We start from the raw sequence: 13,730 nt of genomic DNA, 5'->3' as shown, positions 1-13,730 counted from the left end.
CTTTTATGATGTCAAAACAGTTGTGAAAGAACAAATATTTTCTTCAGATATTTTTCCACATTTGCCCAGCAAATGTCTCTATCTTTCCAATTGGTCACAAATCACTGATAAACAAGATGTAGGTGCATGCGGTTTTGGAAACATAAATATGCAGGAGTTTAAATTATCAGTTGTTCGGGGCCAAAATTCAAAGCCCCAACTTTAACAGTTCCAATCCTTTGGAAAGTTGCATTTGCGCTGTGGTTTTAAATCTATAGTATGACATGTTTTCTGTTCTTGTTTCATTTTTTGTACCTTCAGCCTGAGTCTAGTTGCAGTAAAGCACAAAGAGAGCCTTGAATAGTTTCCATTTTCTTTGGAGTTGGTACTTTGGTCCCACAAGGAATTCATTATGGATATTCTTATGTTTGATCTGTCGCTTTTATTCTAGGCAGTGACAGTTCAGTACTTGAGAGCAATCCAGAGTCACTGACGTCACTGGCATGGAGAAAGAGAGATGTGCTTGAACTAAATTCTACTGTTAATACATTTGGATGACATTCATTTCCATAGCTGTCAGTGCTGTGGCAGCTGTACACTGTGTTGCATCAGCTTTCCAGATATCAGCTACAGACATGTTCACTGACTCTTAGCGGTGTGAAAGCAGTTTAAGAGTTTAAGGATTTTTCTTATCGCCAATATGTATAGCTAGATAGTCCAGCAAGAAAATACTTCCTTTTCAACTAGTCATATTTCATCAGACTAAACCACACTTCTAAGCATGGATGATAAGCTTGTGAAAGTTGTTGAAAAGTGCATAGGATAGCACTATGAAACTTATTCTGCTGGTCAGCAATACTGCAAATGGAGAGAAGTTGAGCCATGGAAACAGTAACCTTGAGTGAAATCGTGATCGGCTCGAGAAGAGGGCGAACAACAGAACATCAATAAATGGAATCCTTAAAACTGGACTGTTTACCCAGCTTGAAGAACCGACTTGATGGTTTAATTGCAGTATCTTGTAAACCACATTGTTGGTTTGATTCAAACAAGTCAAGTCTTTGGTACTTATTCGGTTTCAAACCGGTGTCATGAAATCCATTAGATTTATTATTCTAATCCCTGCAGTGGAATGGTTGGTAACCCAAAGAAGAATGCACTGGCGCCAAATGAAATTAAATGTTAGATCAAAGGTGTCTGTTTAAAAAAAAAAAGATGTGGAGATGCCGGTGTTGGACTGGGGTAAGCACAGTAAGAAGTCTCTCAACACCAGGTTAAAGTCCAACAGGTTTATTTGGTATGAAGCTTATGGTATTTGCTACCAAATAAACCTGTTGGACTTTAACCTGGTGTTGTGAGACTTCTTACTAAAAAAAAAGAAACAGATCATCTTTCATGGGGTTCTTTCTAAAGAAGTGTTGTGTCCCCTGCTATCGAGAATTATTGACAATAGGCTGAAAAGAAAAAAATGCTGCCATCTCTTTTCGAATTCTGTCGTTGGTTATCCCAAAGGGTTTGGGCCTTCCCTCAGTTCCACATGCGTTCATGGACAAACAGGATTTCCACTTCCGTTCACATCGAGTGACTTTGGTGACAGAAGTGGAAAATACTGCAAGAAGGTCAGGGTTGCGTTTCATACAGTGTGAAAGCATGACGTGATCGTTCCCTCCCCCATCAGTGACTGGCCACATTTCCCCATTTTCAACATTGGGACCTCATTATAACAAGTTATCATATGATTATCAGGCCCATATGCTGTAATCATCCCCCCCCCCCACATCAAAAAATCCATTCACCGCAGCGCGATAGCAGAAGAGTATGAAGCATGACAGGTCTCAGAAGGCATGCACCTGGCGAGCAGTACTCCCAGGGGAGCTCAGAGATGATGTTGGGGGGGTGGGGTCTTGCCAGTTTGATGCCAGGATAGTTTCTGGGGTGCCAGCTTGATCCCAGTGTAGTGCGAGAGAGGGGTGCATCTGGGTGACCTGGCTTGCTTACTGTATGCTGTAGTGACCTTTAAAAATGGTGCCTGGATCATCGAGTGTCTGAATTGCTGGTGGGGCGAGTGAATCAGATGCTGCCCTGCCAGCGATATGTCGTGACTTCCAGTTTTCTTTTCAAAGTCCCACACTATGTTACAGAGAAAGCAGCCATTGCTGTTTAAGCTTCAGCACCACTTTTCCTGCCCAACGTTAGCCTTTTCTGATATCAGAGAAAAGAGAATCTGTCAACTCTGGCCAATTTGTCTGAGACTGATTGTTACCTGTTTCCTTAGGTGGGTTTCTTTTGAAAACCTGTTTCAGCCGTAAGCTTTTTAATCGTGGCGATTTGGGATTCTAGCTTCTTTGGTCTGAATTTTGTCTTTTGGAGTCTGAATGCAAGTAAAGATTCTGTCATTGTGACTGAGCGTTCCTTATAGCATGGAGGAGAGCTACAATCAGATCTGTGAATTCTTTGCGGTGCGATTACCTGTTTACTTGCCTCTTGCTATTATTCTAATCAAAGCCCATTGAAAGCGGATACTTGGGACTCCTGTTGCTAACGGAAGAAAATCTAACTTCAGCGGGGTTGGGCTAATCCAGTGCCATTGAAGTGAACACACAAGTCAATTTTAGACAGACGTTCCAGAATATTCACGTTATCTGCACTGCTTTAATCCTAGTTTCTTGAGCATTCGTGATTATAACCGCTTCACCATTGATGGGGACAGCGCAGTGGTTAGCACTGCTGGTTCACAGCGTCAGGGACCCGGGTTCAATTGCTGACTTGGGTCACTCTGTGTGGAGTCTGCACGTTCTCCCCGTGTCTGCGGGGGTTTCCTCCAGGTGCTCCGGTTTCCTCCCACAGTCTGAAAGACGCGCGGGTTAGGTACATTGACCTGAACAGATGTGGAGTGTGGCGACTAGTGGAATTTCACAGTAACTTCATTACAGTGTTAATGTAAGTCTTACTTGCGACAAATAAATAAACTTTATGATCATGCCTTCCACTACCTGGGCCCTATGCTCTGGAATTCCCTCCCTAAATTTCTCCAACTCTGCCTCACCTTCTTACAAAGCTGCTTTGACCAAACTTTTGATCATCGGCTTTAATGTCTCTTTATCTGGCTTGGTGTTCTATTTTGTTTTCTAATGCTCCAGTTAAGCAACTTAGGATGTTATTGCATTGAAGGCACTATATGAATACCAGCTGCTAGCCGAAAGGGAATCAAAGGTTACGGGGAAACGGCAGGAGAATGGGATTGAGAAACATATCAGCCATGATCGATTGATGGAGCAGACAAGATGGACCGAATGGCCCAATTCTGCTCCTATATCTAATGGTCTTATAATGCGAAAACAATAATGAACCCTGAGTCATTCTGAATAAGCTCCCATCTTCCTGATAAATCCATCAGTTCAATTTTAAGTAAAAACTCAGCAATCGCTCCCATGTCCCATTGATGGGACTGATACCCAGGGTCTCGGAGATTAGATTCTTTACCTTAGAATGTTGGTTACGGTAGTAGTCAGTGGTAACCACCGAGGTGAAAATGTCCTTTGTGGATATCATTTCTATTCAGTCTTATACACAGCAAATAATTCATTTTTGGTGCGGTGTCCTCATATGGCGCACGTTTTCTGATGGTTGAAGAGGTTAATTTTTGAGAGGCAGGTTCTGTCGTAAGCATGGCACGTAAATGACCAAGTGTCATTGTGGGTTGTTGGTGTCTGCAACCATGCAGTTGTAGCCACTGGGAATCGTGGTGGTGAATGGCAACCCACAGGATATGTTGCCATTTTCTTCTGCCATTAGCTGGTGACTCCCAGGTGCAATAATTGATGTTTGGGACCTTCATGTCACACTTGCAAGAACCCTTGAAGCGGTACTTTGGGTGTCCCACTGGTTCTCTGGCTCTGGATACTTCACCATGCAGAAATTCCTGGAGCGTGCAACCCGCTTCCATCCTGCAGATGTGCCCAAGTCAAAGGGGCCTCCTGTGTTTGAGTGCTAATAAACATGAGAGCTCTGTCTTTGAGAAGACTGCTACATTCCTGATTTTGTCTGCCAGGATATATCCATAATGCGCTGCAGGCAGTGAAGACGAACATTGTTGAGCTTTGCTTGCTACCCATAAGTCAGGAATCTTTCATAGACGTACAACAAGGTGCTGAGAGCACAGGCCTTATAAACCATCAGCTTGGTTCTATGGATCTGCTTGATGATCCATGTTTAATGAGTTGGCCAAAAGTGGTAGCTGCTTGCTCTCTGTGTGTATTCAGTTCTGCTTCAAGGGGCAGGTTTTCTGCCATTAAGGAGGTGCCATCTGTTATCATTGATCCTGTCCACCCCATGATGATTCAGTGCATTGGCAGTGAATCGCTGTTTATCACAATATGTACATTTTAGCCACCCAGGATGAATAGTGTCTTGCTATTTGTAATACAATATCCTGAAGGTACTTGACAGAATAAATATTGGGAGAATGTGCTTGTGGGGGAGACTAAATTCTCTTCCCAAAGAGCAGTGGAGGTTGAATTAGACAAATGTCTGATGGACTAGGCAATTGAGGGCATTGGGGCAAGTGGAGTTGAGACCACAGCCAGATAAGCCATGATCTTATTGAATGGCGGAGCAGGCTCAAAGGGCTGAATCACCTACTCCTGCAGCTTATATTCCTCAGAATTGTAGAAATGCTCTTCATTACTGAGCTGCTGACATGCAGAGTTGATGCACAGGTACATGTGATGTTGACTGCATTCCGAGGTTGCTACTGGCTACTCAATTCACTGTCAACCAGAAGGTGAGATGCCGGAGATGCATTAATAATTATAGAAAATATGTTCCTTTGAGAGTGTAGTAATAATTGTGTTCCTTCATTTACATTCATCAGTGGCGGTTTGATGAGTCTCTCAGAATTCCATACAGACATCTTTTGCTTTGTGCTGCAATCTTGCAGGGCTGCTCCCGAGTTTACAGTGCTTTCGGTTTCTAAGTGCAATCAGTGAAAACATTCAACAGGCTGAATTAAACTATTAGAGGATTGGATCTGTACAGAGATGCCACTAATTTCCAACTAGTCAGCACGACAACCTTGTGCGTGTGCACCTAGCAATAATGTGCAGCTTGTCTTCCTCAAGTACCGGAACTGGGCTGACTGCAGCAATTCAGCATTACATTTAAAGGAATGTTTACATGATGAAAGGAAAGCAGATACAGGGAGCTCTTGCACAAATCTTTGAATCAGTTCAGTATTTATTTGCTGATTTCATTCTTTCGCTTCAAGCTTTGGTCTTGTAAAATAACGCACATTTTTGACGAGGTTTTATCTCATGGCAATATCAAAATTTACAAGCAAAGTCTTTGTGAAAGAGGAGGTATGCTTATTCTGGAGTCCAATACTCCTATTTATTTCTGAAATAATACAGATCAGAGTACTTGTCACTTAGTGACACCCCACTCGATGGTTTTTGAAGTTAAAGAGACCATTGTAAAATATAGGTTGGAATTTTACCGTCCCGCCCTCCACGGGAATTGGAGTGGACGAGGGGTGGAGCATGGGAAAGTCCATTGATCTTGGGCAGGATTTTACAGTTTTGGGTCGAGCAAGGCCGTAAAATCCTGCCCATTGATTTTTATGGACGTCATGTAATAAATACTGTAACAAAAACAGCCCATCTCATAACTAGATTTTTGTCACCGATTAAACCAAGGAATGACTGTTTTAAAGCTAGGAAAATTTCTGTTTTCTACTTGGTCAACAGTAACTGCATGGAATTGGTGACTTGGACTTTGCATGCTAGTCCAGTTCTAAACTTTGTCCATGGCTGCTGGCTGTTGGACTGAATCTTGCACTGAATAGGTACTGTTAGCTTGACATTTTTGTTAATTCTCCACGTAGTGCTAATCCAGTACATCTTCATCCTAAAGGTTCCTCTGTTGCATTAAGTTGAGTGTTCATTCACTCTTTTCCCTGTGATAATGAACAGTGTTGATTCTGGTGCAGTTAGTGTAATGCAATTGTAACAAGGGAGAGGGTGAATTTTACTCCCATGAGTTTTACTATAGAATTTTACATAGAAATATCAATCAGAATTTTACAATTTCTTACCTTGATTCCAACAATAATCATCTGGTTTTGCATGGAGAGTAACAGAGAGACTATTGGTGCTTGCTGTTATTGGAGAAAACAGTCAGACAGCAGCTTCCAACATCCACAGATGCACAAGGTCAATCTTCCTCTACTGGATGTAAACTCCAAAACCCATTGCCCCACTGAGACATTTCTATTGTCCACAACAACCATTCCTTGGAGCAAGAGAAAACAAATTTGACAAGTCACCTTAAATCTATTCAGCCTGGAAAAAATAGACACAGGTCAAGTTGCATTGGGCTCGAATGTTGATCTTATCCAAAAAGGAATCATTCTAACTTCCTGTGGGACCAAAATGTACATGGATGCAAATAGTTCCTTACTCCTGTGGTTTCTGGATGAATTGGTTAAAAGGGAGTAACAAATAAGAGTCTTGGTCTTTCCCAATGGCATTGTCTTATCGATCTATTTGAAGAAGGCTGAGGCAGCCAGGGGCGCCATTTACTTTTAATGACCCCATCAACCTTTATTGTCTGCCTTTACCTGGATTTGATGACAGCTGAAATATTGCGACAATTTCTCCTGATAATTCTGCAGTTTGTTTCGGTAAAAATGACGAAAAGCTGCAATGTTCTTGTGCCTTTAAGCTATTTGAACTAGTCCATTGCAGAAGGACTTCAGTCACTGCCTTTGCATCCTCGTGTTGAAATTCCATAAATGATACTGATGTATTGGGTAAATTTTAGAAGTCTTTGACGCTCTTAAGATGTGATTTCTCTGAAATGTAACTATTTGCTTTCTGTTTTAATACTGACTGGGTTACATATTGTGAATATTCTACTCCATTACACACAGGTGGATTCACACAGACAGGGTAATTATAATGAGTCTTTGATACATGCCTCATTACAACAAAATGAATACTAATTTCTCAGTAATCCATTCAGGTTTGGACTTGCTCTGCAGAGTTCTGTATAGTTTTGACCGAGTTTCTCCAAAGTTCTACAGGCACATCCAAAGTGTTTATTTCTAGTTTCCAAGTGTAGCATGCATTAGAAAAGTGAGTAACTTTGGAAAGCCAATGTTACCTCTTTCCATTCTCCCCAACAAAATCGCTTTTTGTTGTGTTTACCACCTCGTCTACCCCATCCCTCATCCATTGGACTTTAGGCAAGGTTTTCTGAGCTTTAGCTATGGATGGGTAGCAATCCTAGGCCCAACATTTCTGGAGCAAGTCAGTATCCTAAAGTACTCCCGCTGATGCATCAGACACCAAAAGGAGCAGATCTCCTTTGCAGCAAACACAACAGGCAGGCACCGTTTTGACGTTAGATACAGCAGCCGTTTAAGAGGTATTGCCCACCTCATTCCTGGGCAACTTGTTGTTATAAGCACTGGCTGGGCATCTGGATATATGGGAAGTGTGTTGAAATGTTACGATTTTCATTTGTTTTCACATTCTTACACCACCTGTTTCCTCCCTATCTCCCTAACTTCCTCCAGTCCCACAGTCCTCGAAAGCTAACTGCGCACATCCCTGATTTTAATCACTCCTCCATTGGTGGTAGGTTTAAAGCTCAGGAGTTCTCTTCCCAAACCTCTGCTTCTCTACCTCTCCTCCTTTAAGATGCTCCTTAAAATTTCCTCTTTCATCAAGTTTTTGATCATCTGCCCTCTTGTGACTCAGTGACAAATTCTGTTTAATAATGTTCCTGTAGAAGCGACTAGGGGCTTTTTAATCATGTCAAAAACACAAGATGAATGCACGTTGTTGTTGAAATTATTTGAATGAAGCAACCTTAATAAATGTAGCGAGATTGATTCCAAAGTAGTTTTACCCCAATTAAGAATTCAGCTTTTTAGTAAGTGTGAAAATGGTAGATCGTTTTAAAAACATCTGATGAATTTATATGCTCCATTCAGCATCTTTTGATGCATTTGCAAATGTAACGTGTAACGAGCTTAAAATGAGACAAATTATTTTTGTTAATAGCCTGAAAACCTTTTCAACACATGGTGAGAACTGCATGGCTAGCAGATTCAATGCATGTCAATGCATCCAATCTAATGGCCCAATTTTTACAGTAATAATGATGGCAAAACTGTCAGCATTCACTGTCATACACATATCTGTTCTAGAAAGTGAAGTCTGTTCTAGAAAGTGAAGTCTGTGGCACAACAGACTAGAGAAAGAGGGCAAAGCATCAGAACAGATAAGAGTACCACAGAGTCTCCTTTTACTTTCTGTGAAACCCTTTTTGTGGACTCTTGTGGCAGCAAATGAAAATTAATTATATCTGCTTTCTTAATTATTAAAAGAAGGCAATCAGAAAATACTTTGTGTAATTCCCATAAGCTGCCAATACGAGCATGTTATGAACTCCTTGCTTTTCATGGGTTCATTTGTGAGCTCTGTACTATCTGGTTCATTCCGATTATTACATTTCAGCACTTTTAACTTTTTTTTATTAAAAGCATTATGCTTGCTTAAAGTGATTGAGCCACGAGTATTTTTGTGCGTGTGTGTGTACTGGGGTTTTGATTTGCTTGTCTGGTAATTTCCAAACCCTGTTCTTGGTAATTGAACACAAGGCGTACAATGCACTTCGTAAAATGAAGAGTGATGTTACATGCACCTAGGCGGCACATACACCATGGAGTTTTACAGACTGTGATCACAGCATAAATATTTTAGATAGTCTGAAGCAAATAAGATGAGGCGCGTATAGTGTGTGTTGTGTGTTATTGGATTTGCCTCATAGCAGATGTCAAGAGTGATTGAAAAATAATGCAGGTTTTGGAGGTCCCCTTTCTGGTATTAATGAAAAGGGCAAGAGGTTTAAGGCTCTTGTTACTGGATTTTATGTTGTTTTCTATATTTTTCATCTACAGACTATTGAAAGTTTTAAATACTGCTCAGAATTTTCCAGCTAGTATCTTGGTATCACGCCTTGCCAAGATTTTCTTTTGCAGCTATTTCCATGGTTATCTTAGCAGTTCTTTGACCATGGCCATTTGATATTGCATTCTTAGATAGCTAGTGAGACGTGAATTGGGATAATTATTGTCCGATTGGTTTTAAATTCCTGCTTGTGTCTTGATATGTAAATGATGTGGGGTTTTGGCTTACTGCGTTTAGAACCTATCACCATGCTTAAGAGTCTAATTCAAACTACTGAAACAATTTACCTCTACCTTTGAATTTCTGTTTGTACAACATATGAGACCAATCTGACTTCATTAAGTTTATTGGGTTTGAGTGCAGGGCAGAACCAAGACTTGAAAGCCCACAACGATGTTCAGGATTGCTGTGTGGGTATGACCTGCGGAACTTGTGCAGGTTACAAGAGTACCAGAGAGCTCTCTGGAACCTGTCGCTCGAGGACCACTGAGGTCCTTCCAAAATTTTAATTTAAATGACAGTGCTAAAGAAGAAAATCCCTCTCTGCTCTCCATCTCCAGACTCTGACTACATTTGTCACTCACCCGTGAGGCAAATGTAGCAACCCATTTCTCTTCTGGTAATAAGGTGACCACTTTACGACAACCTTAACTCTAGTTTTCAAATATGCTGGTAGCTGATAAGTTGTGATATGTTAGGGGATGTAAGTGTAGTAACAACACTGATCACTTGTATTGAAATAGCATCTTTAACATAAAACATCCCAAATGCTACAGGGACATTATAAAACAAAATATGATGCCAAACCATGTAAGGGGGTTTTGGGGTAGATAACCCAAAGCTTGGTCAAAGAGGAAGAATATTTTAAAGGAGCAAAGCAAGGTAGAAAAACAGACGTTTCAGGAAGGAATTCCATATCTTGAGGTCCAGGAAATGAGAGGTTTGGCCACTAATGAGGGAGCAATTAAAATCTAGGTCAAAATTAAAGGAGTGCAAATGTCTTGATGCTTGTGGGCTGGGGAATTTTGGAGATAGGGAGGGATGAGACCCTGGAGGGATTTGAAAACAAGGATGAGAAATTTTTAAATTGTTGTGTTGCTTCACCAGGAGCCAATGTAGACCAGAGAGCCCAGAGGGGTGATTTTTAGCCAGATGAACAGCACACGCAACAAATAGAGCTCCTAGCAGTAGCAGTGAGGACAGATACATAAATTGTCATCATTGGGCTCTTTTTTCTCCTTTACTTTGAGATTTTCTCTGGAGTTGGTCCAGATTTAATCCCTGATGTTTGGCACTTGCTTTGAGTCTGAGTACTCCTACATTGTTTCCTGTCCATAAAACATGGTGCTGTATCTGATGCTGTAAATCCTGCCCAACTCCCAGCCTAATCCCCTAACCATTCTTTCAAACCCGTCTGATGTGCAATTGTGTAGAAATCATCATGTTTAGTACTTTACGATGTTTACTTTGCTGAATTTTACATTATTATTAAAGCTTTCAAAGTACCTCAGAAATTGAGCATATTTTTGTCCAGTGAAGATGAAACCTTGGTACTGGTTGTTCTGTTATGAATGTTTAATCTGTTTTTTGTGTTTTTCCTCCTCCCTTCTCCTTTTCCTCCCATGTTTATAGTGTACCTGTAGGAAGGACATGGTGAAGATCTCAATGGATGTGTTTGTGCAGTTCCTTCAGCCTGATCGCTATGAGCTGTGGAAAAATGGCAAAGACGTTGTCACTATTGATCACAACAAACCAACCGCCCTGTCGAGTCCTCAGATGGATGACTGGCTGGAGCGAAAAGCTTCATTAAAAGCAAAATGTATCCGAAGGTAATGCTTATCTATTCATCTTTTTTATAAATTCAAATTTGACTCTTGGGAAGGCAGCATGTTTACACACTGTGTTTCCAGCAAATAGATTCAAGTTGAATTAGCCCATACTGCAGAGAGCTCACTTGCATTGTCCTTTCATAAAGTGTTCTGAAAACTGTCAACACTTCTTTACTTTTGTAACCTCAGTTATCATGAGGAAAAATGTCAACATGAACTGATGTCTGTATTGTCTGGAGGGAGTCACTAACTTTTTAACACCTCAGAAACTTCAACTCCAATTCTTCTCTCAAACTTGGACCCTACCCTATAGAATGACATGGCTTTATCATCTTTTCTTGGGTAGTTCCTTGGGATTGAGGGTGACTTGCTTTCATTCTAGTTCAGTGGGTTCAGAGATGGCTGATAAGTCCAATTCATGATCTCCAGACTCTGCCACATGTACGGTAGCTTGTGCTTGGAGGATTGGGTAGATGAATTGTTGGGAAGTTTGTGCACTTTCTCCTGATCCTGCGACTTCACCTCTGTGAGATACTTCCCAAATGAGCCTTCTCCATTTTGATCGGTCTCGAGCCAGGGACTCCCATGAGTGAGTAGGGGTGCTTGACCTCTTGAGGGATGCTTTGAGGATATCCCTAATGCGCAACATCCAGGGAACCTCCTGCCACAATTAAGTTCCGAGTAGAGCAGTTGCTTTTGAAATCTGGTGTCAGATATATGACCGACATGTCCTGGTTAGTGAAGCTGTTTTTGAGTGATTAGTGTCTCGCGCTGGGCATATTGGCTTGGACTGTCCTCCTTGCCACTGCTTTGGAGGATGTGGCGAAGGCACCACGGGTGGTATTTCTCCAGTGCTTTGAGGTGCCTCCTGTGGGTTGTCCAAATCTCTGAAGCATATATAGGATCACTTCTGCCCAATAAACTAAGACCTTTGTCTCAGATTTGAGATCCTGGTCTTCAGATACTCTTTTCCTCAGTTGGCAGAAGGCTCGACTGGTTTGCTACTAATTAGATGGCTCCAGTAATTTTATATTGACTGCAAGCTATACTATATTCTGGCCAAAGGGACAATCTTGTGTCCTGCTGCCAAGTTCCTGCTAACTTACTGTTTTAACCCAAGCACCAACAGGTCCACACAAATAACCTTTGCCACCTTGTGTATTTTTTTTGGTTCCTTTGTCTTTGTGGAGAATTACCATCTTCAGAGGGGCTTCTACATTGACAGTATGGTTCAGATCATGTGGAGAATAATAAGTGTAGGCTAGATTCCTAACAGTCAATGAAGCAGTATGTAAGTAGATATGAGGATACATAAATAGCTAAATACAAAATAGTTCATTTTTATTAACATAATGATTATAACCCCCAGTTTGGAAGAGTCATGATCTGTGCTCATAACTCGAAGTAGTTTCTTTCACTATCAAATTGAGTTTATACTTGCCAAGTTATTAGTTAGAAATGATTAAGTGATTAACTGAGATGAAGTGCAAAAGTAGTTTCCCCCTGTAACTCCAGGTGAAAGTCCTATCTTTGTGAAAATGGAATCATGCCATTGGCCTAACAATTGCTTTTCAGAGACACCTCCTTATGTAAATTAGATTTTCCCCATCGCTGAAATACTGTTAGACATTCCATACATTCATCATTGTACATTAATTTAAGAAACACTGGCCAGAATTTACTGTAGTGGACAAGCAAACAGACTTTTCCTGGTCCATTAAATTTCTTTGAGCTTTTTAACTGGAAGTTGAAGTACATTAGAGATCCAATCTGTACACCTACAGGGCGCTTGACTGTCAAACAACTGTGTGTCTTCTCAACCCCAGTCAGACTTTAGCATTGTTAATGAGCAGTGCTGTCTGAAAAGGAAGTGCATTTCAGAATAGTAAATTCTATATCAAATCAGGTTCAGAATAACGAAAGAGAAATACAGATTAGATTGAGAGTGTGAAGACAAAGAAAAAGTTTTCTAAAAAATTTAAATCTCCAACAATTAAAATTTGAAGGAATAAGACTCTACACTTGTAAAATTAAATTTTGTCTTTAGAGTGGTTGTTTATCAGTAAATAAGATGATCATGTCATTAAAAAGTGCATAAATTGGAAAAGACAAGCCCTAGCTTTCTGTGATGAGTTCAGTCCATATCTACCATGCAAGTAAAGGAACTTCACATTATTCAATACATTTAAATTAGGTGTCAGGCAGTGAGATGCTGCTTTTGTGCAGCCTTTGCATGAGTGGCACATCTTAAACGGCAGCTTCTGAATTTTTATTGTCAGCTGTGCATCTGCATTGACCTGAAGTTGCAATCCAATTTGCACATAAATACACAAAGCGGCATTAACCTAACCATTTTTTACAGTACATTTTGGCCCAAAATCTCAAATAAATGTTCATGTATTAATTATTAGAAGCAACAGAACGTTCTGGTGGGAAAGGTACTCTAAACATTTCTTGAATTTGAATATAGGAGAGTATCTAATAATTAACTTCTATTAGCAGCCATTGCCAGTTGCACCCTTTCTAAATAGGTGCGTGTATAATGCATTTTGAATACGCAACTGCCTCAAATACCTTTTACATAACGTTGGTGCAGCATCCTGCTTTAGTATCAGTATTGATGGAGGCAGTACTGTCAATGGTGCATTTAATAGGGAAGATTTCACAGTAGAATGGTAGAAACCATGGTTGGTATTCTTTGATCTTGTCCTGGGCTGGGATTCTCCAGTTCTGCTGAGCACCGAATTCTCCATTCTCGCTGGTGGCGGGCTGAACACGATCGGAGAATTCCAGCCCATATCTTTGCGACCACAAAGTTGGAACATTCCAACTACCATGTGGTTAGACTGAATCCAGAAAAAGTATTGAGAGCAGTGTGGAGATAATTATAGCCTGGGCTGTGCAAAGTAGGTCCCTGGGGACAACTGCTTATGAAAAGATAATGTTG

At 40.8% G+C, this 13,730-nt stretch overlaps 1 protein-coding gene across 3 annotated transcripts in view; it reads left to right on the top strand.

The window, feature by feature from the left end:
* Positions 1–13,730, top strand: part of kdm4b (lysine (K)-specific demethylase 4B) — a 428,138-nt gene that overhangs the window by 277,809 nt on the left and 136,599 nt on the right. For all 3 annotated transcript variants that reach the window (XM_078198157.1, XM_078198155.1, XM_078198158.1), the window contains exon 10: positions 10,587–10,783. In XM_078198157.1, the coding sequence (XP_078054283.1) occupies positions 10,587–10,783 (197 nt within the window). The remainder of the gene's footprint in view (positions 1–10,586; positions 10,784–13,730) is intronic.

Source organism: Mustelus asterias, chromosome 26 (assembly GCF_964213995.1).
Source record: "Mustelus asterias chromosome 26, sMusAst1.hap1.1, whole genome shotgun sequence".
In the NCBI taxonomy this organism is placed as follows: Eukaryota; Metazoa; Chordata; class Chondrichthyes; order Carcharhiniformes; family Triakidae; genus Mustelus; species Mustelus asterias.
This window is presented reverse-complemented; position numbering and strand designations above follow the sequence as displayed.